This window comes from Peromyscus californicus, unplaced genomic scaffold, assembly GCF_007827085.1.
Source record: "Peromyscus californicus insignis strain IS unplaced genomic scaffold, ASM782708v3 Scaffold_11__1_contigs__length_118956290, whole genome shotgun sequence".
NCBI lineage: Eukaryota > Metazoa > Chordata > Mammalia > Rodentia > Cricetidae > Peromyscus > Peromyscus californicus.
The window spans coordinates 39,662,838-39,688,857 of NW_026294402.1; the positions used below are offsets into that span (position 1 = coordinate 39,662,838).

Genomic DNA, 26,020 nt, shown 5'->3' on the forward strand with positions numbered 1-26,020 from the left:
AGGGGAGCAGGAGACAGGGTCCCTTTGCAGGGGATTCAGATGTCTCAGAGAGGGCTCCTTGTCCCCAGCATTGGCTAAACCCTGACGATGGTCTTGGCTGGCTGGGAGATGACATGGAAGTTCTGAGGAAAGACCTAGACATGAGAAAGGTCAGCTGAGCAGATCTCAGCAGCTCTTAACTCTCACCTGGGCTTTCGGGGTTGGGAGAGGGTGTGTGTGTGTGTGTGTGTGTGTGTGTGTGTGTGTGTGGTGTTTGTGTGTGAGTGTGGTGTGTGTGAGTGGTGTGTGTGTGTGTGTGTGTGTGTGTGTGTGTGTGTGTGTGTGTGAGTGTGGTGTGTGTGTGTGAGTGGTATGTGTGTGTGTGGTGTGTGTGTGTGAGTGGTGTGTGTGTGTGAGTGTGTGGTGTTTGTGTGTGTGTGTGAGTGAGTATGGTGTGTGTGTGTGTGAGTGTGGTGTGTATGTGTGTGTGTGTGGTGTGAGTGTTCTGTGTGTGTGTGTGTGTGTGTGTGTGTGTGTGTGTGTGTGTGTGTGTGTCAGGGCGGGGTGTTAGAGGAGTCTGAGGACAAGGGTGCTAAGTGCCAGCTGCCTCTCTAGGAGAAACCAGGCCCCGTTACCTGCTGCGCTCATGTGGCAGACAGGAGAGAAGGTGGGCCTTAGGCAAGCTTAGGGGCTATCTGAATCCCTGGAAAATGCTGCCACCTCTCTGTGCTAGGGGAGTTTGAAAATTTAGAAAGGGTATCTAGGAGGGTCTCTGAGTGAAGCCCATGAGGAAAAACCTGAGGGTGGAGGGAACACCCTGGAGGCTGAGTACTTGAAAACTGTCTGTGCAAAGGTCCTGAGGCAGGAATGAGTCCAGAAAGGTCAGAGAGCCTTCAGGGGCCAGTGTGGTTGGAATAGACAGATGAGCAGAAAAGTTGAGGACAGGCTCAGAGAGGACACTAGGGTGAGATCCAGAAGGAACACAAAAGGGTGGCCAGCAAGCGGGCAAGGAGAGGCACTTGCCAAAGCCTGACAACCTGAGTTCTATTCCTGGGTCCCACAAATTGTTTTCTGTTCTCCAGACATGCACATGGTGCAGGGAAACTCTCATACATGCAGTCAATCAATCAATCAATCAATCAATCAATCAGCAAGCAAACAAACATAATTAGAAACCAAAGAGACACAGGAAGGACCCGAACTTAGAAATAGTATTCAGAGGTTCTTGGGCAGGACAGCGATGGTTTTACAAGTGAAGGGCTGGGTGGGAGGGAGCACAGGGTGCCTATCAGGGAAGAGCATGTCTGTTTTCACAGCCCTGAGGCTGGGAGGGAACTCATGGTGGGCTTGTGGGGAAGTGGGGATCCTGCTGAGGTCTGCCGAGGCCACTGGTGCTGCCTGGACTCCCCCAGTGCCTGGCTTGGGGAATTTCCACTCAGGGCTCCAGGCTACCTGAAGGTTAAGAGTTCCACTTTGGAACATGTGACAGGGTCACTGGGTGGAGTTGCCCTTCATCTCACAAGTGTCCGGGGGTAGGGGTGGGGATGCTGCCAGCTCAGAGCCCTAAGACAGAACTCAGCTTACCCAGAGAACCCGGCTAAGGGGTCAGGCCAGCATTTCAAAGTGCTTCCATCTCCCTGGGGATATCATTTCTACACCTCTCGGGATGCTACTGTGAGGGACAGAGAGGCCAGTCACCAAGGTGATCAGACCCAGCACTGCCCATGCTCTGCTGGTATCGCTGAGGAATGGCCCATCACGACGATCATGGGAGCCTCGAGGAGACCCTGTGGTCCAATCTTAGTCAGCCAACAAAGAGTTCTTGTAGAGGCCTTGCTCTGGGCCTGTCACAGTGGCCAGGGCACAAAGACCCTGGGAGCCACGGAGCGGCTGTCCTGTTATTCCTTTGTTGGCTCCTGGCGCCATCCCAGCCCTGGGGACTGGAAGATATTCTGCCTTTCATCTGCTCCCTTGACAGAAAGTTCAGCCCTCCTCAGAGGACCTCATTATGCGCCGGAACTCTTGCTGGGATCCCATGGGTGCATTCATGCAGGTGTGACATCATGAGTGGGACATGTCCCCAGGGCTAAGTGAGGAGCTGTAGGTGGAGAGGAAGGACAGGCCACCATGGGAGCACCCTCAAACCAACTGTGGCTCCAGCCATTGCCCACTGGTGGCCAACTGCACCTGGAGCAGCTTCCTGCACCAAGTCCCCACTGCACCTGGGACAGCTTCCTGCCTGCTCTCAGGGGACTCCGGGTTTCAGAATAGGCCCAGGGGCAAGAGACAGCAGGGTGGGGCCCACTGGATGGTTGGATGAAAATCTCCTGAGTGAAGGCTGGGGACTCACACCTGCCTCTGAGTGTCTCCTTCAGCTGCCAGTCTGAAACCCGGGGGCGGGGGCAATGCTCTGGTCCTGCCAGCTTGTGTCCTGACTAGTGCCCTTCTAGAAACCCTCTTAGACAACACAATGCAGACCACTAGTTGCAGCAGCAAGGTCCCCGCAGAGGAAGGAGAGGATGCTGCAGTTCATTTTGTTGATCTGAGTGTCCCCTTCCTTTGGAACACTCAGGCTCGTGGAGGCCAGAGACTCTTCCCTACCCTCACGTGGGTCCCTTGCTCCAACCAGCCCAGGCAGGCAGGTGCAGGGTAACAATTCCCCCACCAGCCCCTCCTCCTGTCTCATTCTTCCTGTCCCAGCTCAGCCCATCTAGCACGAAGGCAGAAAGTGCCACTTCTTCCTATCCAAGCCCCAGGCAAGGGCAGGCACTCCCTGGCTCCTGTATACCTCAGACACCTCCAGCGGCTCCTGCCATGGACAGGTGGTACCTGGGTGAGTCTCCCAAGCCTGTCTCTACCCCTGCCCTCTCCAACTTGGATTTGGGGGACCACCAATCACTTTCAAACACAGCTGCTGGCCCCTCACGATTGTGGGAGAAGCAGAAATGGAAGAGGCTGTCCTAATATAGTAGGACCCTCAGTACTGAGTCCTGGGCCTGCTGTGATGTTCAAGGCACCTCTGAACCAGAGGCTGGGGAATCAGTTCTTCATCAGCCTCCTCACCCAGCTGTGTGCCTATCCATCTGACTTCAGACTGCTGAGTCACATCTTAGTCCCCGTACTTTCTGACTACCTGCTCTCTGGCAAGTTATGGCTGCATCTCAGTAAAACGGGATGATGCTAGTCCTGTCCTTTCCTACTGAATCATGTGGTGATGGAGGGGTTACTTTCCCAATGCCTGGGCAGAAAAGTAGTTGTCATTCTGCTTTCCTGTGGCTTTGCCTACCTGTCTACCTACCTGCCTGCCCATCTATCCATCCATCCATCCATCCATCCATCCATCCATCCATCCACCCATTCATCCTTCTTTCTTTCTATCTGTCATATGTCTTTCTAACTTGCTACCGATTTTTCATCTCTTACTCTAGAGAGAACTCGTGGGGGCTTAAAAGGTAGTCACCAAGGGCTGGGGGTGCTGCTGAACTGTGTGAAGAATGGTCCCAGCTCTGCCAGCCATCTTGGGACCTGGGTATTCCAGTTCTGGCTCTCCCCTTTCTGTGTTCCAGGCTTCCCCTTTCCTTGACCTCATTTTTTTCTGGTCTCTGGAGGGCTATGGCACTAAGCCCCCCCTAGAAATGGTTGGGGGAAGCAAATGTTCAGCCTTAGTTTCTTCGTCTGTCAAATGGGGCTACTAGAGATTTAAATGGGGGTCTGTGAGTGCCGAGAGCCTCACATGTGGGTGCAGTCTCTCACAGGGCAGGGCTGCTGTCTATGCTTATGAATGCATGTCACTGGGCTCTGAAAGCTCAGGAGAGCTGCGTGAGAACTCCAAAGCTGCACAGCCAGGGCCCTGTTTCTCTCCTCTCATCTACTTAGCAGAGAGTGGTTGGCTTTCCGATGGTAATATTAAACGAGGCCGATGTCTGTCACTTTTTAAGCAATGCAGAAACGTGCTACCCGCTGTCCCAGGCTATATTCTGATAAGCCTGACTCAGTCCCCACACACTTCCCTGAGTCCTGTGCCCTGCCCACTGTATAGACAAAGGGACAGAGGCGTGGAGAGAAAAACACAATGCCAAAGGTCAAAGGACCAGCAAGTGGTGGAGCCAGGGTGTGAGCACAGCTACCGGTGCCCTGGCATTGGCTGAGGGGGACTCACGGAAGGAACCCCTCCCTTCAGAAGGACTGAACTGCCCCAGGGGACTAGATATCATTTATCTCTCTGTCTGTCTATCCATCCAGCTTTTATCCACCTAGCTATCATCTCTCCATCAATCTATTTTCTATCTATCCATCTATCACCTATGTAGCCTGTATGAATGCGCATATGTATATATGTATGTAAGTACATACGTATGTATGTATGTATATATGTATGTGTGTATCAGCTATTTATGTATCTATCATCTACGTATCTAACTATATACCATCTGCCAGTGATGGACATTAGTCTGTTGAAGGCCAATTCTACTGTCTAGAACCCCCAAAAGGCTGTATAGTACTCACAGAAAACCCACACCATAGTTCCCAAGGGGACAGTCACGGTGAAGTGGGGGACAGCCTGGTAAGGATGGGCAAAGCGTCTGTGCCCTGGATCTGAAGGAGCAGGAGCAGCTATCAGTATCAACTCTCACTGGCTACGTGACCTTGGGTAAGGCCCCTAACTTCTCTGTGCTTCAGAGAGCTCATGTCAAGTAGGGAGGTAACCCGAGAGGGAGAAGCCAGCTAGAAAATGCTCCATAAGCCAGAAGAGCAAGCGTGGGCCTCTTCCTGAAAGTCTTAAGTGCATGGTGGACAGCCACATTAGGAGGGCGTGCCGGGCACTAGGGTAAGACATTATAGCCAGGGATGCATTTCAGACTGAGGTGTGAGTGGCTAAATGCGCCCTTAGGATCAGGGTAAATGAAAGAAGTCGGGACTGGTTGTTAGGGACAGCAATGCCACGGAGCCTCATCCTGCCGTGGACCCCAAGGTTCAGAGGACTTTGGTGAGAGGGGGAGGCAGGCCAGGCTCCTTCGGGACCCCTCAGGGAAACATGAGTGCCCATGAGAATGTTAGCTGCCATGGTGCTATCTATCCACAGGGGCTGGCAGGGAGCTCTGGGGGCTGAGGGACTTCGACCTGACAGAGTACTCCCCCCCCACCCCCCCACCCCCCCCCCCCCCCCCCACCCCCCCCCGCGGGCCATTCACAGTGAGTGCATCTTGAAACTTCCACTTCCTCAGCCCAGCTGCGGCTTCCCCAGCTGATGGAAGAATACTGTTGCTGCCCATCCGGGCCTTGCTCTCTGGAAATTTCCTTTGGGAGGGGCTGGAGACTGCAGCCCGCCCCTCCCTGCCTCTGGCTCCCCCCAACGCCTCCCCCTTGCCTGGCTCAGCAGGAGCCCCTCTGAGCACACTCGGCTTTTCTTGTGACCAGGGTAAATATTACCTGACACAGTTAATATTTAATGCCCCCCACCTCTGCCCTGGCCACCCCACGGCAGACACTATCCCTGAAGTAGAGGCTGTAGGAAGACTGTGGAGGAGCCCTGGAGGCCGGGGAAATGATGGCTGGTGATGGTGAGTGCAGTGCCCGGTGGGGCTGGCAGGACTGCCTTCAGGGGGGGCATTTGAACCCCCTTCCCCCTCTGGGACTGCCTTCAGTGGGCATCTGAACCCCCTTCCCCCTCTGGGACTGCCTTTGGTGGGCATCTGAACCCCTTTTCCCCTCTGGGACTGCCTTCAGTGGGCATCTGAACCCCCCTTTTCCCCTCCTGCTCCCTTGCCTCTGGGCTTCCAGCCAGTGGCTCTCTAAGAAAATTAGCAATCAGAAGGGCCCCAACTCCTCCACCCCCACAGAAAAGACGCAGAATAGTACAAGTCAGAGCAGCAGAAGTTTGTGTGTGTGTGTGTGTGTGTGTGTGTGAGTGAGTGTGAGTGTGTGAGTGTGTGTGTGTGTGTGTGAGTGAGTGTGTGTGTGTGAGTGTGAGTGTGCTTGCTTGTGTATGTGTTCCTGTGTGACTTTGTTTTTGAGACAGAATCTTGGCCTGAACTCACTGTAAAGTCCAGAATAACCTAAAATCCACTGCCATCCTCCTGCCTCAGCCTCCCACACCCTGCCCAGTGTGACTTTCTAATACTGGTTGAAGAACTAAGGCCACAAAGCGGGCAGAGGCTGCCTGGGTTGGGAGTGGGAAGAGCAGTCCCGGCCAGCCTTCCCCAGCTGGCTTGGGGTCACAAGAAAAGCCCTGAGTTTTGGGATCCACAGACTCAGGCCTGGAGCCCAATAGGGACCCTGCTGACCCACATATCTTCAGGGTTCTGGCCCAGAGCGCTGGTGGGGCTCACCAAATGGTTCTGAAGGGGAGTCCCGGCTTGGGTGTGGCTGAGGCTGGCACTAGCTCGCCACATGACCTTGACTATAACTGAAGCTGGGGAGACTCACTGCACAGCAGCCCAGCCTGGGTCCCTGTGGCTTCTCCTCAGATTCTGGCCTTCCTGAACAACCCAAACCCAAGGTCTGTGAGGCAATGACCCCCTCTGGCCACCGGAAACAGCTGGGCTCACCAGGCCCTGTGGCTAGCCACAACAAGGACACAGTTCAAAGTTGCCTGGGAATTACTAACTTGTTCACTCCTTTAGAAAGGGCCTCAGCCCCCTAGTGCCAAGAGGGTCTCCAGCAGGACAGCAAAGGGTGCGGCTGGCATGGAGGGGGTGGGGTGGCCGCAGCTCTGCTGGCCAGTGCCACCAGCCATCCAAAGGCAAGTACTCTGAGCTCAGGGGGCGAAGAGCGGAATATTTGCTTTCACCAGGATGAAGGGGACCACAGGAGGCAGGGCCAGGGCCATACAGCATGTGGACAACTCTTCCTACCTGTCACTTGAGACTCAGAGTGACCCTTTGCCTGGGTTCAAATCCCAGCTCTGCCCCTTACCTGCTGTGTGGCTTACTTAGCCTGTCTGCGCTTCAACCTCTGGTGGGTTAGAGGGGGATAACACAGTGCCCCACTGGTGGTCTGAGCCGCTCTTGCATTCACTTGGGTCTGGAGTGCCCGGACACTGAGTGCATATTCCTCACTCTTGTTAGTTTACCCTGAGGACCACGACATAGGAGAGTAGAATCCAGGATGAGTCAAGCCCCGATTCTGCCTTCGATATCCAGGGTCTTTACAAAAACTCCAGAGGGCCCATGGTTCCCTCCTCCTGTTCCCTGAGCGTAGAGGCTCTGTTTTACTCTTTCATTTATTCCCTAGATATTGCTTCTCCTTGAGAAAGTGGAATTATGTCAGTAGAGGCCACTAAGGAGCCTCCCCGGAACCGCTCTTTGGCCTGTCCTTTGTCCTCCCCAGCAGGGAGCTGGGGAGGACCACACCCTCCTTTGATTGTGAGGGTATCATCCCCCTTCCTGGTCCAGTCCACCCAGATCTCCACTCCAGATGCCCCGAATCTGATCCCAGGATGTCCATGTGATATAACCTTGGGGTGGATGTCCAGTCCACTTTTCCCCAACTTTCCCCTGCCCATCTGGGCCCTTGGGGATCCTTTGAGAAGTCCAGTGTTCCCACGGCTCTGGGGTTGTGATATCTTGCTCATCCCACCCCTGGCTCTCTCCTCAGGTGGCAGCGGCAAGGGGGCAGAGGACCCATTCCACTATGGTAAGCCAGTCCTCCCCTGCCCACCCCATCAGCTGGCTCCCAGCCCTTGTGCCCGGCTATCTGCTCTCAACACCACGGGGCTGCTGGTGGGTGGACTTGGGAGGTCTGCGAGGGGCTGTGCTTACACCACCACGCATGTCTCCTCTCTTCCAAGACTACGAGACTGTCCGCAAAGGGGGCCTGATCTTCGCGGGCCTGGCCTTCGTCGTGGGGCTCCTCATCCTCCTCAGTAAGTGGAGACTGGTGGGGCATTTCCCAAAGTCATACAGTAAGGGCGCTTACAAGTTCCCAGCCCACACTCCACCAGCCAGAGGAGGAATTTAGGAAGTGTGTGTAAGGGGACAGAGGGCAGGCTCCCGCTTCCTTCAGGGTGCCCCCTCGTGGCCTTGGAAGGGGAAACGGAGAGAGGAGTCTGGCTTGGCAATAACTGGGACAGGAGAGGCCAAGGGAGCAGGCAGGGCGGATCCTAAGCCTATCTGGACATCTCCTGAGGTGGCCACACCCTAGCCACCCTGGCCATTAGGTGGCCTCAGCGCACTGAGGGACAGTACCCATGCCCCCACTGTCAGCGTTTGAGATGGACAGTGAGACTCATGGGGAGAGACATGTGGCAGCTTCCCTCCCTGGATGTATCTGACATCCACCCTTCCCCGTATTGCTGGAAACTAGCAGGGCTGGGATCCAGGCCCTGGGGCCTACAACTGACTTATCCCAACTCTGGGATGGAGGAGGCTCCATTTTCCCTGTTTAGTGGGGACAATCTCCATCAGTCTTGTAAGATTTGAACTAGCATCCTAAGACATCTATAGGGGTGAGGGGGTTACATTAGGAAGGATCCGGGGTAGCCATGGAGGGTTTTAGGGGGAGGACAAAGTCCTTAGATGTCTTCCAGCGCTGGCAGGCACAACAGCAAGTGCTCAATAAATGCTCGTTGCCACCAAAAGAAAAATACCAGAATCACAATCAGGAAGATGCTCGGTGAAGCCAACAGGCTTCTGTGTTCTGGGATTCCCCCATGCTCTGGTTCCTGCCACTCCCCCGTGAAAGCTGGGCTCCTGCATCTGTCTTGGAGGGGAAGGGGGGCCGTTTCTCAGAAGTTATGAGCCTAAGCAGGGATTTGAACTTTGGATTTGGCCTGTCCTCCTCCAAGTGTGTACCAAGCAGCTGCCCTGTTGTGCCCAACACTGTGCTGGTGGCAGCATGAACTCTGGTCCCAGCTGACACTTTCAACATGCTCACAGTCCACCACAGAGCTGGTGCAGTGAATGGTTGTTGATTGACCAATTCTTTGGTGGTCCAGCCCTATATAAACAGAGAAACAGTTAAATGTAGACTCCGAGCCCCACTGGAGGGGGGGAGAGGAGCAAGCCTGGCAGAAAGTTGGAAAATGGCAACAGGGTCTCCTTGGAAAATGGCAACAAACTTTACTGTATCTTTTCTAGGCAAACGATTCCGCTGTGGGGGCAGTAAGAGACACAGGTGAGTGCTGTCGGGGATCTGGCAAGGTGGGTGGGGCAGGGAGGAGGGCAGGAAGCTTTCCCTAATGAGGAGGAGGGGACCCACAATCTGGGGGACCCCAGGTTTCCCCTCCCTCTGCCTTCACCCTCTCTTCATTCTTCCCCATCCCAGGCAGGTCAACGAAGATGAGCTGTGACAGGAGGTACGTTCTCTTTAAGGGGCATGAGGGCTTGGGTAGAGAATGCCTGTGAACAAGAGACAGCGAGCAGAGAGAATTCTGGGGGGCCGGGGGGAGCTGTCCCCATTAATGTTTTAAAGTGAGGACTGAGGTCCGGAGTGGGATGTGTGGAGTAGGGCGGCTGCAGAGGGGTCCTTGGGGATGGTAAGAGGGACAGGGACAAAAGTCCCAGCCCCAGAGGCCTCCTTCCCAGCTCAACCCCTGCCTTTGTCTTTCCAGAGCTGCCAATACCCACCAGTGCGTGGGCACCACGGATGCCTGTCTTCCCCAGCTGTACCCCGCTGTTCCATCAGTCAGCACTCAGGCTGAAGGATGTGCCAGGCTCACTATGACCCCTTCATGGCCATCCACTCATACCTCTTGATCCTTAACTTCCTTCCTCCCCTCCCCAACTCCTCTGACAAGCCCACTTCCTGTTCCAAGTTGGGGTACACATGCAGCCTCATCTCACTGATTTCCAATGAATCACTCTAGCAAGTACCTGCCAATGAAAGCAGACTTGGTGTGCTCATCTCTGGGTCCCTCATCATTCACCCCTGAATAGCTGGGGACAGAGACCTCTGCCTGACTTCTGGGTGCCTTGCAGAAGTCTGAAGGTGTTAAGTTGAAGGTGACTGGGTCTGTTGGGTCATGCTGGATGCTGCTGCTGTTGAAGCCTGGGTGCTTCCATGGGGAACTTGCTTCTTGGGTGCTCTTGGCCACCTAAGAGGTAGCTGTCTGTGTCCACATTCACGGGTTTCATCAAGATGCACTGCTGTTCAGGGTGGGTGGGTCTGAAAAGCCTGGTGCTGGGCTTCAGCTCATGTTCCCGGCACACCCGTCAAACCACCCTCCTTGGGTGGGTGGTGCCCAAGGAACTCCAGCTGGACCCCGTCCTAGCCATCTATTTGGGTGTTGGCTTGCTTCGTCCCTGGGCCAAGAGTGAACAGTGAGAGTGAATCCATGGTTACTGCTTCCTTCAGCCCTGTCCATCCGGACAGAGACCTACAAAGGGGTCCATCTCCCTCTCCCTCCGTTCACATGAAATCTCCAAGGAGACTGGAGGGCTGGCAGGATGCTGGTACCATCTGGTGCCTGGCTTCCTTATCTGCATCTCAGAGTATCTGAGCAGAACCCTGGGTGACAGCATTTGAAAGGAACAGACTGTGTTTGGGTGGACCATACAGTCAGGGTGGACAGGCCATTTCACTGGGTACTTAAGCCTTCTGTCCTAACCCTTTGCCCCTAGGCTCTGAAGCCCACCTACCCACCTGCCCATTCATCCCTAGGTAATTGAGGACAGTCCTTTGAGACCATTCCATTGTATGGGAGGGGACGCTTAACCCCTCCCCCGCAAGAAAGGCAGTGACTTGTCTACACAGGGTGACATCCTGCCTGCCTTTTTCTGTGAGAACTAAGAGATAGAGAAGCCTGGGGTGGAAGGGCGGGAGCCAGCTGAGACCAGTAGCCAACTAGGTAAAGTCTGGTTACTAGGCTCCGTATCACACCACTGACAAAATGTGACCCCACCATTAAGTAGAACTTGGTTATGCTATGCTTGAGCTCCTTCTAGAGGGTGGGAGGAATGAGCAGAGGTCGAGCAGATCTGGCCAGGGTTAGGACTGGGGAGGAGCTAAGCTCTTCAAGGTTTCTGGATGCAGGGCCAAGGCAGAGTATTCAAGGTCTGTGGTTCACTACAGAGAAGTGGGAGCCCTGGAAAGAAGTCACATTTCTAGAATGTTCTGTTCACCAGCCCATCACTTAAATGGTCTTGGATGGGTCACTTCTCCTCCCTCAACCTCTCACCATGTCTCCTGCTCTGTTCTCTAAGTGACCAGACCTGCACACGGGAGGTGGACCTTGGGGACTTTGCCTGACCTGGGCCTACCCGTATGTCATCCTTGAGCAGGGAGAGCTGGGCACAGGCATGAGATTAGCTGGCGAGCCTGCCTTCCTGTCCCCATGCCCTCTGGGGCCCTCACCCAGGCTGAGGCTCAGTGAGCCTGCCCAGGGCTGAGGACCACAGCTCCAGGGGACATTCTGATTCTGTGACCTGCTTCTGGGCCAGGACAGTTCCCTTCACTCTCCTGGAAATTCACACACTGAGAGTTACTGAACTTGCCCTTCACTCTAAAGAGCTGTACTGAATTACAGAATATAAATCGAGTCTTGAAAGTGACCCTTGCCTCACGGATACATAGCTTGGAGACCTAGAGGCCTTGGGGTGCAATTCCTCCTTCTACCACCAGAAGGAGCACACGACCTACTCAGAGTCACATAATATTGCAGTTCCTGAATTGCCGGCCTTCGCCTGATTTTCTGGGAAGGCTCTGGACTCCTTTTCATGAAGCCTCAGACCGCACAACTTGAATTATCATCATAATCCTATCCCCATTTCCATATGCCCTCTTCCAAACTCACTAACACCCGAGTATGGGACACCCAGGGTAAGGGCATGAGCCCATCTTGGGAAAGGCGGTTTGGGTGGGGCCCTGTCCTGTCCGGACTTGGCTTCCCGATCAGAAGCTGGGACGGAGGCTGGTTCATCTGAAGTGTGAGGACTCCTCGCACGGGCCTCCAGTTTTTCTAAAAGCTTTGGCAGATTGGGAGATCACCCCCACCTCATCTCAGCAGTTCTGGGCTGAGTTCTCGGTTCAGTAAGGAAGAGGGTGCCCCCAAAAGACTCGTTTTGAGTAGATCTGCTGGTCCTACCCACAGCAGAATGAGGGGCTCCTAGGACAGAGGTGGGTCCAGGGCAAAGGGAGGACTGAGTCTGAGGGATGGAGTGCCTCCCTGCAGATGTGCACCCCAGGTGATTGAGCTCTGAACTGCAGTTGGATGGTGGAAGCCCAACCCTCACCATGAGACCTACTCTTCTCAGCTGTGACAGATGCCCTACTTGGTGAATGCCACGGCTGCTCACCTCTGTTGTTCCAGTCTAGAAGATGGATCAGCTTGGGCCTCAGAGTCCAGGACGCAGCAGCCACAGTCAGGTGTGTTAGGAGAGCAGCACTGAGACATGGGCTGCAAGTGAGAGCTGTGGGGCTGTCCAAATGTCCAGCCTCAGAAGATTCTGGAAACTCAGGTCCCCTTCCATTCTCAGGAATCCTGGGTTGGGAACACTTTGTGTTACTGCAATTGAACAGCTGAGGGACTGGGGGGAAAATCCTACTCAGAATTTGGAAGCTCAGGGTTTCAGCCAGACACTGGCAGGACAAGGGAGATGGTAATAGGGAACGGTTAAGGTGTGTGTGGGGGGGTACCCAGCTGTCATGGGCCTTACATCTGGGAGGCCCAGGGGCCAGTGCCACTCTTCAGGCTCCATTTGGCAAGTTTATTTCTCGAAGCCTGTTGGGCTGCTTGATGTGACCCCGAGTGTGACCCTCCCATAATTCCATAGTGCTGTTGTCTGTCTTTACATCTCTCAACCTGGTTCCCTGCTTTGAGAACTTCCCACTGCTGCTTCTTGGAAGAACCTTATGGGGTTACTGGGAGGAATATGCCCGGGTGAGCCAGGCGGGAGGGCGATGGACGGTGGGAACTCCCCACCCAGCCGGGGCAGCAGCTGGTGGCTGAGAAGGGCCCTGAAGCGCTGCAGGCTGCAGACCACACTCTGGAAACGGAAACCGGCTTTCCTAGCAGCCTGGCCCCTGAGCCTGCTGTATGACCTTGGAAAGGTCCTTGTCTGTCTCCAGATTTGGCTTTGGGGAGACAAAACGGGAGACAAAAATCAAGGTAACTTTGAAGGGGAAGTTGGAGTTGAAACGAATTCTCTTCCGAACCCAGGACAGTGAGTTGTTCTTAATGTGCAGCAGATGCACACAGCCACGTGTACACACCAGCTTGGTAAGTGAGGAAGGCAGCCACAAAGACACCTGGAGAAGCAGAGGAAGGAGCCAGGCTGGCCCTCTCCAGGAGCATGGTGACTTCTCTCTGTTTGTTCCCCCAGAAAGGCCTGTCAATCAGTAACTGAATGTACATTTACACAGACCGCCTGGAACTCAGCGTCCTGGCTCTTCAATGAATAACATTGCAGGTCTCCCGTCTGCAAACCAAACATTCACTACGAGGTTAATAAAGTTATTCAGGAGAGGCCTCGAACCCTCAGACACCTCAGCTACCAGGAGACACAAGCAGGAGTAGGGGGTGCAGAACGGGCCTCAGCTGTTCTGGGACCCTTCCTGAGGCCCTAATGATGTATCTTCTTGGATCTGAACATTCCTTTACTCTAGGCCCCAGACGATTATGTACTCCAGGGTGGGAATAATACCTGGGAGTTCATCCATGCCCCTAGTGCCCACCCCAGTTCCAGCAGAAGATATACCCAGTAAATGCTTGGTGAGTGACCACACTGACTGCTTAGAGTAAGAAGAATGAACCAGGAGTGACTCCCCCCTCCCCCGCCCAGTGTACAGGGGTGAGGAGGGCTGTTCAGGATGGGGTCTGGGGTAGATTCAGTGGTGTGTAGGCTCACTGAAATGGGGGACCTTTGAGATCTATCCCAGTGACAGCCTTCTTTTCGTCCTCTAAGTCTTGGAAACCAGCAAAACTCGCTGGACCCTGGGCCAGTGACTATGTGATGGGCGTTATCTCCAAGCTAACACTCGAGGCCACTGGCTTTCCTGGAACCTTCCCGCCAATGATTTGGGAAGGTTCTGTCCAGCCCCTTCTTCTCAGGACACCATGTCCAGGGATGGCAAAGTGGCTGTGCCCTAGGAGTCCACCCTCAAGATAACCAAATACCAGAGACAGACTGGAACACCCATACCCCTCCCAGTCCCATATGAGCTGAGGTATAGATGTGGCTGGCTATGTGTGGGATGTCTTCACCCCTTGGACCCTCTGCTCCCTTACCTGGGGTATCTCGGTTTCTTCCCTTGACAAGGGGAAAGGGTGATCTATGGTCTATTATACTGAGAACAGGGAGGATGTGGGAAAGGTCTCTGGATTGTATGTTTCCGTTTATGTGAGGAAAGGGGGTGAGTATGATTCTAGTTGTGTTGGAACTGGGAAGAGGTAGAGAAACCCATAGACAAAGAGAGCCTGGGCAGAGGGTAGCCTGGCCTCAACTAATGCAAGAGTCTGAGCAGTCATGAAGATAATTCTGTGTCTCCTTCATCACCTGTTGCAACAATGGTCTCACTGAAGAACTGGAATTTCCCCAGGAATCTCAAGCTGGGAGAAGGAAAAGACTGAGACCATAGTGCCAGCCAGAGGGGAGCTGGTCTCCTGGGACGAGATCTCACACGGTTCTGAGGACTCGTCAGAACGCCTTGCAGGAGGAACTTGAGGCAGTGATGGGGCAGGGCGGGCTGGACCACACCTTGACCTGGGCCGCCTAGCTCCGCATCCCTCTTGCTGTCTATTTAAACATCACGACAGGACCTCCAAGCTGGACCTGGAGGGTCCCTGGACCCTTTGTTCCTGTTCTCAGTGTTGTCACTTTTCTCTGTGACTTGTTCGTCCTATTGAGGACAGATGGCCCAGTGTGTCAGGACTGCCACGTCCCAAGCTGTGACCTCACAACACTGGATGCCATGACAGAAATTAGGCCCACGTGGCCCAGGGAATGTGCTGGTTAGGGTTTTTTTTTTTTTTTTTTTTTTTGTCAACTTGACACAAGTTAGAGTTATCCAGGAAGAGGGAACCTCAACTGATAAATTGCTTCCATCATATTGGCTTGTAGGCACGTCCGTGGGAGTGGGGCCACCCCTGGGCTGGTGGTCCTGGGTTCTACAAGAAAGCAGACTGAGCAAGCCATGCGAAGCAAGCCAGTGAGCAGCACCCCTCCATGGCCTCTGCTTCGGCTCCTGCCTCCAGATTCCTGCTCTGCTTGAGTACCTGCCTGGACTTCTCTCAAAGATGGACTGTGACCCGGAAGGGTAAGCCAAATAAACCCCTTTTCTTCCCCAGTTGCCTTTAGTCAGAATGTTTCATCGCAGCAACAGCAAGCAAATTACAACCAGGAACCCCCTCTCCAGCGCTTGGTCCACGTATCGGAGGACAAGGGGCCCAGCCTGGAGGACACTCTGTGTCTTTCCTAGGAAGTCTCAGAGGTCGAGATGGACACAAGCTGGGATGGGGCGGGCAGGCTGCCGTCTTCCCTGTGAGACACAATTTGAGGTAGTAGAGATTTCAGCACAGCCTGCAGCTCTGCCGTCGGCCACGAGGGGGCGCCACATAACCAGCTTCTCTGTTACAAGGTTCACTGAGGACTGCGGCCATACTGAATCAGAGCAGGGAGAGCAGAGTCTTCTTCAGTGAGCAAACCTCCACAGAGAACAAGCAGAGTTGGGGGGATACACTCTGCCCTCCTCCCCCCACAACCATCCCTTCAGGGAGTGTGAACGTGACAGTTTAACCTTCGGGCCTCCTGGAGGGGCTTGCCCGTTCCGCCCTTCACCAACTGAGGCAAAACCCTGATGCCACTGATTCATAGACTCCTGATGTCACCACCCCCATCTGAGCAGATCTAGAAACCTGGCTGTCACCTAGACTCAGAGCTTCCCTCCTCTCAGATCCTGTGGGAGCAAAGACCGGACAAGGCAGGAAACCGGTAGTGTGAAGCAGAGCTCACTCTGTGACTCAGTTTCTCATCTGTGACAAAGCCATAGATTGCTACCAAACAGAAAGGGAATTAGCTGAGGGACAAGGCAAGTTCAGACCTGGTCTTGTGTGCCATGTGCTTTGATTGAAGATTTGAACAGCCAGCATGTGCCAGCACTGCATTAGGCCTTTTGAGAAACTAGCGTGGAGATTGTCAATAAAAATGCTGATCAGGGGCCTGGAGAGATGGCTCAGTGGTTAAGAGCACTGGCTGCTCTTCCAGAGGACCCAGGTTCAATTCCCAGCACCCACATGGCAGCTCACAACTGTCTGTAACTCCTGTTCCAGGGGATGTTCCTACAAACATATATGCAGGCAAAGCACCAGTGTGCATAAAATATAAATAAATAAATTATTTTAAAAGTGCTGATCAGAAACACACAGAGCATCCCTTGGGGCAAATGCCAGCCCAAGCCCCATTGTGACTCTTGGGAAGCTGCTTATGTCCAACTTGTAGAAGATGTAAAACACAGGCGGTCTTAGGGCTGTCTCTCTCTCCAAATTTGTGCACGTGTGTGTGTGTGTGTGTGTGTGTGTGTGTGTGTGTGTGTGTGTGTGTATGTGTGTGTGATAATGTGTGAGTCATCATGTATGTGAATGTGTGTGTGTGTGTGTGTGTGTGTGAGTGTGTGTGTGTTCGTTCAAGGCAGGGGTTAGAAGTCACTGATTTAGTTGTACCCTCTCACTGAAAGGCAGACTTTGAAACTGGAGGGAGATGTCCTCAGAGAACAGCGGGTCTCGTGCCAATGGCCCCGAGAGCACCTTGCTCCTTCACCTCTTCCCAGAGGGCCAAGGGCAACTGTGACCTCATCTTCTCCTTCAGGTCCAGCTAGCAGGGATGCCCGGTGCCTCAGCACAGTGCCCGGAACAGCCAGGAGACTGGAGTCAAGCCCTGCCCGGCTCCAAGCCCTGCCCTTCGGTGCCTGTGTATCATTTAGAAACCACTTGGTTTCCAGAGCCTTGGGTCCCTCATCTGTAGAACAGGACTATTGATGCCAGTTTGGTTCTAGGATCTGATGCAAACACACGTCAGGTTCTCTAACGCGTCACTCGAGACCTAAGTAGTGCCAGATCCACCAAGACAGATCCGTACGGGGGGAACTTCATTTCACTTCTCCCAGGTCCAATAGGATTTAATACTGAAAGAAAACCTCATCGTAAGCACCCCACACCACCCATGGTTTCTGGTGCTCTCCAGGCGACACCTGCTGGCCACAATAGGTACTGTATGCTCACCTGGCCAAACTACTGAGAAAGCTTACCGCTCTTTGAACTCATCTGTACTTCTTGCTCTTAGATGGGAAAGAGGAGGGAGTCCTTCCCTCCCAGGCAGAGAGACTGCCTCTCCTCCTGCCCTCCCTCTAGCCCAAAGCAGGAACTAACAAGGGCACGACCAGAGTGTGAGTTTAGGACCAACCTGGTCTAGAAAGACTTGTGCTCACGGCGAGAGCCCCGCCACATCCCGTTGTTTCTGTCTCAAGAGAAGCCAGGTTGAGGGACGAAGCTCCAGGTACAGACACATAGGTGACTCAGAGAAGCCACTTGTCGGGCCAGGCCAGGGCTTTAGGACAGGCTGCCCCACAACTCACTTCCATGTCTGAACGCGGGGGTGTTTGGAACAGTGGCTAGCGTGAAACATGGGTGGGAGAGGGGCAGGACTGGGATGTCCCTGGTCCTGGGTACTTTGCCAGGAGGATGCAAAGTCTACTGATGATGTCCTATAATGCAATACAATACAAGGTGCGCAGGGAGATGGCTCAGTGGATAAAAGCATGGTAGAAGAGATGCTTGAAAGTTGTTCTCTGACCTCCACATGTATACATCGTGGCATTTACGCGTGCACACCCTCATAATAACAAATAGAATAGAAATGTAAAAATCCAAGGTGATGAGCAGGAGTTGTGGGGTAACCTGTGAAACCAGACTGGCCTCAAGTGAATAGCAAGTGCTGCTGGGAAATGCGCCAGGTGGCCCAATAGATGGCTCTCCCTGCTTGAGTATGTTTGAAATTCTGTGTCAGATCTGCTTGGGGACGGTAACAGCAAACACTGCCACCACCACCAGTGACCATACAGAGGTCACCATCTGTGTGAGGACAAGTTAGCCAGTTCCTCCGAACCTCGGCTGTCCAGTGGGAACGGCGGACAAGACCCTGGCCCTCTCGGACTGCGTGAGGTTAGGCTGCAATGTCCTGAGGACCTGAGTGTGGCACCGAGCCACCACCAGGGCCTGCTACAGTCATCATGATGAGTAGCCATCCATGGCCCTGGCTAAAATTTGCCAAATGGAACAGCTGATGCCGACAAACAGTTGGTTGATTCTGCTTAGCTTCAGGGCACTAACTACGGCGTTGCTGAAGACATCCTTAAGATGCCACATGCCCCAGTGTGAGATTGTCTCAGCTGCAGACACGGCCTGTGTCCTTTTCGCCAACACTAGGCCAACCCTGGGATTTCCTGTCCCCCAAATCCTACCTCCGTTTGTGCTGACCGCCCCTTTCTCTGAATTCAAGCAACTCTTTCATAGTTTCCATAAACCTTAACCCTCAGTGAGATTTGAAAAGCCGTCTGTCCCAACCACACCGTCCCAGATTCACTCAACGAACGCGTAGAAAATGTCCAGCTGGAGTGTGGAGGGGTGAGCAGACTGTGCAAGAGAAAGAGGCAGCCCCGCCAGCGACGTGAACACCATTGTAGATATAGGACGGCTCTTAGAAAGTTTGAGGCCATCCTAGGCTACATGTAACCCTAAAAAAAGGAAAAGGAAGGGTTTGGAAAGATGGCTCAGAGGCTAAGAGCACTGGTTACTCTTACAGAGAACCCTGGTTCACACATGGCAGCTCACAATAGTCCTAGGGGGATCCATTGCCCTCTTCTGGCCTCTGTGGGCACTGCATGCACATGGCTCTTCGGCATTCATAAATATTATGTGTGTATATACACACATAATATTTATTTTAAAGAAAAGAGCCTTGTTTCTGCCCTGTGGTGACTTGCCTGGTTGCCCAGCGTCTGGCTGTCATTTTAACCCATTGTGCTTGGTTGACCCTGCTTACAGAAGATGGTCCTCAACCCCCAACCCCCATTCTGCCCTATTGACTGTGAGCCTTGGGGGCCACTCTGTGTTTCTCCCCAGTTCAGGGTAAGTGTGAGGGCAGAGGCTCTGAGTTGGATCATCCGGAGTTTTATCGGAACCTTTAAGGTGTGGGGAGTGGGTGACTGTGTTCTGCTAGAAGAATGAAGAATGGGGCTGGGGACGTAGCTCGGTGGTCAAGGGCTTGCCTAGCATCCTCAAAGCCCTGAGTTCAGTCACGAGCACCACAATAAATGAACAAATAGAGTAGAAGTCCTAGGGGTGTGCTTCCTTCGAGGGTCATGGGTGAGTTGTATATAGTAAAAGGACAAAGATTTTATGCCAAAAGAAGTCAGGAAGCCTCGTGCTGTGGCTGCACATGGAGTCTCAGCACCCCTCTGGCACGTTGCAGGCTCTCGGGAGAAGCCCATTTACCTCCAGCTATCCCAGGGTTCTCCAAACCCATCGACCGTAAGTTTGTTTCTGTCTGTCATCTGTGACCTTCTGATGAAACACTCGGGAAACGCCATACTTGATCTTTTCACATTGTCAGCTGAGGCTGTTAAAAATGGGGTCAACTTGGCTAAGGATGTGGCATTCCATGCCACAGTGGCCTGAGGTTGGGCTCTCCTCCTCGCTGTTGCCTTTTGCCTTGTGGGACTGACCCCCTACTTCACTATTACCAACGTCCCCAGTGTGTGTATGTGGTACCTCTGGTCCCAACTCCCAATATTCAGTAAATAATGCATTTAATTACACCTCTCCCCCAACAATCCATACCAGGGCCATGGGAATGTGCTTCACCAAACCTGAAGGGCCCAGAGTAGCAGTCAGAACTGGTGGGCTCCCTCGGGGGATGACAGTTCCTGTACTCACCTGCTCAGACCACTTCTACTGCATTGGGTCTGTTCCGTTTAAAGGGAAATGTTATCCGGGCATGGTGGTGAATACCTGTAACCACACACTCAAAATGATGCCCATTGAGGCAGGGGGAATCTCAAGTTCTAGGCCACCCTGTACTATAGAGTGAGGGGGGAGGGGTGGGGCAGAAAGGAAGCCAGCACAATCAAGGGTCTAGCGATCATGTTAAGATGGAAGGCAATAGAGCTGGGAAATGAAGCCTCGTGAAAAGAACACTTGGGGCCCTGGTGGCTCTTCTCCATGGTGTGGAAAGCTGTCATCTGGGAAAGATCAGGCACAGAGCACAGAGAAAGGCCAGGAGGATGAGGTTCAAGAGACCAGAATGTGTGCATGGTGATGCTAGGCTAGGCTTCAGGGTGAGGAGGGAGCTCTTGAACCAAGATTGATAAAGCATCTGTGTGGAGGCTTAGAGAGAGCCCAGAGACAAGATGGGACCAGAAGAGGGGAGCCCCCCCGCCAGCATCCTGTGTGTCCCACACTCACTTGACAAAGCCTCTGCTCATTGTCAGCCACCCTGGTCCCCTGACTCAACTCCTGACAGGAGGGATTTCTTCCTCTTCACAGTTCCTGGGCCGGGTGGCAGGAGGAGCTAATGCCATCTTCCAGTGACTTCCAGCTCTGAGGAGCGGCTCCGTCCTCAACACTGACAGCTTGTCACAGCAACAGAAGGGAGGGAGGGGAGGACATTAGGGTGGCACTGAGGCACCTCTGTCCCAAGATTCTAAAGTGTGAGCACTACCAGGCGGAGCCTGTGGAGAAGCAGACCCGCTTTCTAGCGAATCATGACCACGGGCACTGCCTCAACATCTGTCTTCGTCATTGTAGAGGAAGAGCTCTTCCCAGGGAGGTGGCAATTCCAAGTCCTCACAGCACTGCACGAAGATGCAGCTTACATATGGACTGAGGACCCTCCGTCAGGATCCAGGAGATCTGTTCCTGCCCAGCTCTAGGCCACTCTGGGACCCGGTGAAATTTCTGGAATGAATTAGGATTTCTAGAGCCTGAATCTTAAGAAAACAGTCCAAGTTACAGATTTGAGAGTAGGCAAGGTGCTAGAGAGATGGCTGAGATGACAAGCACTGGCTGCTTGTCCGGAGGACTGGCGTGGCTTCCCAGGACCCACAGGCCAGTTGACCATCATCTGTAACTCCGGTTCCAAGGTATCCAGCGCCCTCTTCTGGCTTCCACAGGCACTGCACGCATGTGGTACACAGACATATGTGCAGGTAAAACACCCATGCACATAAAACAAATCTCCTAAAAAATGTTTAGAAACAGACGCAGACCCACAGCCAAATATTAGGAGTAGTTTGGGGAATCCTGCAGAAGAAGAGGAGAAAGGATTGTAGGAACCAGAGGGAACAAGGACTCCATAAGAAAACTCACAGAATCAACTAACCTGGGCTCCCAGGGGCTCCCAGAGACTGAACTGACAACCAGGGACCTGCATGGGACTGACCTAGGCACTCTGCATATATGTGACGTTTGTGTAGCTTGGTCCTCTTGTGGGACTCCTAACAGTGGACACAGGGCCTGTCTCTGAGTCTTTTATTGGCTTTTGGGAACATGCTCCCCCATATCGGGTCGCCTTGCCCAGCCTTAACACATGGGGAGGTGCTTAGTCTTACTGCAGCTTGATATGCCATGTTTTGTTGATACTTATGCGAGCCCTGCCCTTTCCTAAACTGAAAAGGAGGAGGAGTGGATTGAGGAGTGGGAACAGAGGGAGATGGATGGGGGGAGGAACTGGAAGGAGAGGAGGGAGGGAAACTTTGGCCAGGATGTAAATAAATAAATTTATTTTTAAAATGTTTAAAAATAGATAAAATGTGATTGCTAATTTAGAAAGATAAAAATGATGATGGGGCTGGGAGGTGGCTTAGCTGGCACAGTGTTCGCTGTACAAGCACGAGGCCCTTAGTTTGGGTCCCCCAGCACCCAGATGAAAGCTAGGAGTCACACGCACCTGTAATCTCAGTGCTGGTGAGGCAGAAACAAGAAGAACCCTGGGGCTTGCTGTCCGGGTTCTTTAGCTGAATCAGTGTGCTCCAGGTTCAGTGAGAGATCCTGTCTCAACATATAAAGTGGACGGCCACTGAGCGAGACACCTGACATCAACATGTGCACATACATGAACACGTACAGATCTCATTCACACACACACACACACACACACACACACACACACACACACACAAGACTGACATACTGTGAAAAAAATTACAAATATCACAAAATCTGGAGAGTCGCGTGTTTCCTTCAGGCCTGACAAGTCACCACCACATCCCTCTTCTTTGAAATGTTCCTTGTGCTTCCAAGCTTACACAGACCAGCTGCTGGTTCCATCTATTTTACACCTGATCTCCCCTGCCTTTCCCTCTCTCTCTCTCTCCCTCTCTCCCTCCTCCTTTCTAGCTCTCTCGTTCTCACTGGCAGGCAGCAAAGTCCACAGGCGTGTGGGACTTAAATCGTACCACTGCGGCTTTGTGGGATAAAGTGAGCAAGCCTGGCATGGTGGGGCCCTTCTGTAATCTCAGCACTCAGAAGGAAGAGTTCAAGTTCAGCCCGGGTCCCCTAGCAAGACCTTGTGTGAAAGCAAAGCCAGGTGAGCTGTTCTGGGGCTGCAAGAGTGTTCCTGCAAGCTGTCCCTTTCATGGGACAGAGGCATGAATTGCCTGTGAACTACCCAAATACATCCCACCTGAAGACGAGTCAGATACCCAACATTCACCAGCCCCCCTGGGATGCTAGATAATAAAGGAGGATCAGCTGTGACTGCAGATCAACTGGATCATCCCATGCACTGTCCCATAAGCTCTGAGCTTAGGAACACACTCTTCAGCCTGGAAGATCCCAAACTTGGGCTGTGTCGGCTCCACCGCAAACCTGTCTCAGGCACACCACAACCCCTCTGAGCATCAGTGGCTGCACTCTGTCCCCCACCCCCACCCCCACCCCCTGCCGTCTTTCTAAGACAAGACAGGATCTCTCTATGCAGTCTTGGCTGTCCTGGAACTCACTATGTAGATCAAGCTGCCCTTGAACTCAGGAGATCCACCTGCCTCTGCCTCCCGAGTGCTGTGATTGAAGGTGTGTGTCACCCTGCCTGGCCTCTGGCCCTATTTTATGAAGATCTGAGAAGAAGACATGAAGCACTCGGAACCCCCAAAAGCTCTCCACAATGACAATCAGGAAGATGGCAGTGATGCAAGCTGAGCACGCCTTTGGCAGGACTACTTCGGCTTTGAGGTCAGTATGTCTGTAGATGCCAGCATCCTGCCAAGAGCTCACCTTGAGAGGCCAGAGATACCAGTCCAGTGTGAGGACTGCCAAACTTAGGGCTCAAACCCAAGAGGAAGGCCACACGTGTGGGACTGTGACATGTGGGGGTGTAGGAAGGTGCTTGGCACCTCGTGAGACAGCCAAGTCAGTCGTTCAGTCAGCATTTACAGGGGCTCCAGGAGGGGGCCTGTAGGTAGAGCCAGGAGGGTTGGGCACCCGAGGTCTGCAGAGATGGTCATGGGAGTGCAGAAAGAGCCTCAATTCCCAGCAAAGGGATGAGTGCCATAGGCCGCCCTGTCTACAGCAGCCAGGGCCGAGAGAGAGTACCATGTCATGCCAGAGTGCCTGTCAGCCTCATGGAAGGTCAGTGCATGGTAGGTGGAGGAAGGGGCCTGGGAACCGGAAAAGAGAGAGGTGGAAAAGGCCGAGTGCTCAGAGGCTGTTTTTTAAAAAATCTCTTATTTTTGAGATTATAATATAATCACATCATTTCCCCCTTCCCTTTCCTCCCTCTAAACCCTCTCATAGACCCCTTCTGGCTCTTTCTAATTCACAGGCCCCCTTTCATTAGTTACTGTTTTATAGACACACGCACATTCTTAAATCCACGAGTACAACTGTTGTATAATGTTACTTGTGTAGTTTATGCTTTTAGGGCTGATCTTTTGGTATTGTGTAACCAGTTGGGGTGCTTTTCTCTGGAGAAGACCATTGCTCCCCCTTTCGCCATTTCTTGGTTGTCTGTAGTTCTTTGTGGAGGACTGAGGTCTTTCCTCTGTCCGTGTTAATACGTCTGTAGTTCTTTGTGGAGGGCTGAGGTCTCTCCTCTGTCTGTGATAACATGTCTGTTGTTGCTGTCCTTGTTCAGCTCATGTTTAGGCAGTCATGAACTATTGCAGGTGTAGTTCCTGACATTCCTAAGAGACCTGGTCTCACAGTAAGCTCTCGCTCCTCTGGCTTTAGAATCTTTCCACCCAGGAGTTGAGTTGTAGATGTATGAGTTGGGCCTGGGCTCCACAGTTCTTCACTTTGTTTGGTTGTGGTTTTCTGGAATGGTCTCTGGCTGTTACAGGGAAAAGTTTCTTTGATGAGGGGTGAGGACTATATTTATTGGACCAGCCCTTGGAGAAGGATCTGTAAACACCAGGGTTTTTCCCTGTTGTTTGTGTTTTTGAGACAGGGTCTCTCTATGTAGTCCTGGCTGGCCTGGAGCTCATTATGTAGATGAGGCTGGCCTTGAACTCACAGAGATCCGCCTGCCTCTGCTTCCCCTGTGCTGGGATTAAAGGTGTGTGCTACCACAACAGCAGGTTCAGAGGGGTTGTTTGTTTGTCTGTTTTATATAGAAAATAGTTAAGTAAAATTGCATGAAGAAGAGTAGATCAGAGACCTGTAGGGCAACTTGGGGAGCCACACAGACTGAGTTTCTGGTTTTTGTTTGTTTGGAGTATTACTGTTTGTGTCTGTCTATATACCTTCCACCCTAGCCCAGTCTCACTTCTAGAGAGGATTCTGACCAGGAGCCTCCATTCAGACTTCCTAGGGCCTCCCTGGGTTGGCTTGCTAGCCAGCTTCAGAGCTGTGAGCTGAGAGAACGCGGTAGAAGAGAGACCACCACTGGGGAAACTCCAGCCTCCCTGGGGGCCTCAATAGCCCTAGACTCTTGCTGGGGTCACTGTTGAGGCAGGAGCCTGAACAAGACAAGTCTTGGAGACTACCTAAGGGAAAGAACTTGGCACTTCCGGGAGCTTGCTCCATGAGGCCAGAATAGATGGACAATCCCAGACGCTGTTAGGACATGTGGAGATGGTCAAGGGCTTCCTTCCCTCTAGGCACTCGACTTGGGTCATTTAGCGACACACACAATGTTTTCTGTAGGCTTCATAATCTATGAATTAGAGTAATTCTTCCTGTCTCAAAAAGACAGACATGAGTGAAATGACTGCTGTGCAAACCAGACGACCTGAACTTGGGGTGGAAGGAGAGAGCCAGCTCCTGAAAGCTGTCCTCTGATATCCCCATGCCTCCTCATAATAAAGTAAATCAATCTTTTAAAAAGGTACAGGTGGAAATCTTAGTATCTGTTTTATGTATTGGTGTTTATTTCTATCTATGATTAAAAATTTATAATTCTGCCCATTTTTCTGCATTAGAGAGAATGCATATTTTGCAGGCACACACACATACAACACACACACACACACACATACACGTTATGTGGTTATGTGGGGTGGATCCAAGGTTCTTGCATACATGTGTTAACTCCATATTTTTGTTCAAACCTCTCACTGTAGGTGAAGAAGCAGGCATCCAGCGTGACTAAGGGACTTGCCCAGTGTCACACAGACGGATGACGATACTGATGCCATGAGATCCTAGACCACCATTCTGTGCATAGCGTTCAAATCTATTACAAACAGGAAGGAGAGTAGGGAAATCCTTGCTTTCCCTTCTTCCAATCAATGAGTAAGCACCACGAAGGTCAATCTCAAATTAACTACATAACCCAAGTGTTAAGTTTTTAAGACCGACCTGGTTCAGTATTGATTCCTTCTATGAAAGCCATATTTATACTGAAATTGCCCAAGAATGTCTGAGCACATATGAAGGCTTTGTTGAAATAATTACATGGCTTTACTTTTGTAGAGAAGTATCCAAAATCTGTAAGTTCATTGTCTAAGTTAAACAATGAAAACATCTGTTGTTTCTTGTGATGGCCCTGTTCTTAATACAACATGGCAAAATAATACCCCCTAAATATCCATGATTAGCCTGAATTGGAAAGGGCTCCCCTCCCAGTCTCCCGGTAACTCCATGAAGCTGCTTCCACTGACAGTAGTTTAAAAAAAA

The 26,020-nt window shown here is 52.5% G+C and overlaps 1 protein-coding gene and 1 long non-coding RNA gene across 3 annotated transcripts; one reads left to right on the forward strand and one right to left on the reverse strand.

The window, feature by feature from the left end:
• Window positions 1-1,850: 1,850 nt before the first annotated feature.
• LOC128122979 (uncharacterized) lies at window positions 1,851-21,956 on the reverse strand. Of its 2 annotated transcripts, XR_008222544.1 has the most exons (4): window positions 21,855-21,956; window positions 20,372-21,208; window positions 12,213-12,397; window positions 1,851-2,077 (listed from the first exon to the last, which is right to left on the reverse strand). It is a non-coding gene; the product is annotated as an uncharacterized LOC128122979 (long non-coding RNA). The 2 variants fall into 2 exon arrangements; XR_008222543.1 differs by lacking the exon at window positions 1,851-2,077 and having other exon boundaries at window positions 9,919-12,397.
• Fxyd2 (FXYD domain containing ion transport regulator 2) lies at window positions 5,202-9,803 on the forward strand. The gene is made up of 6 exons (XM_052758880.1): window positions 5,202-5,540; window positions 7,576-7,614; window positions 7,769-7,843; window positions 9,057-9,093; window positions 9,244-9,274; window positions 9,530-9,803. Exons 1-5 carry the CDS (start codon window positions 5,525-5,527, stop codon window positions 9,266-9,268), a joined length of 192 nt encoding a protein of 63 aa, XP_052614840.1. The 5' UTR covers window positions 5,202-5,524; the 3' UTR covers window positions 9,269-9,274; window positions 9,530-9,803.
• Window positions 21,957-26,020: the final 4,064 nt, after the last annotated feature.

Excerpts from the sequence above, each read along its gene's own strand:
- Fxyd2 (XM_052758880.1), top strand. Across the intron at positions 7,615-7,768 it reads AGAGGACCCATTCCACTATG|ACTACGAGACTGTCCGCAAA; the intron begins GTAAGCCAGTCC and ends CTCTCTTCCAAG. Across the intron at positions 7,844-9,056 it reads GGGGCTCCTCATCCTCCTCA|GCAAACGATTCCGCTGTGGG; the intron begins GTAAGTGGAGAC and ends TATCTTTTCTAG.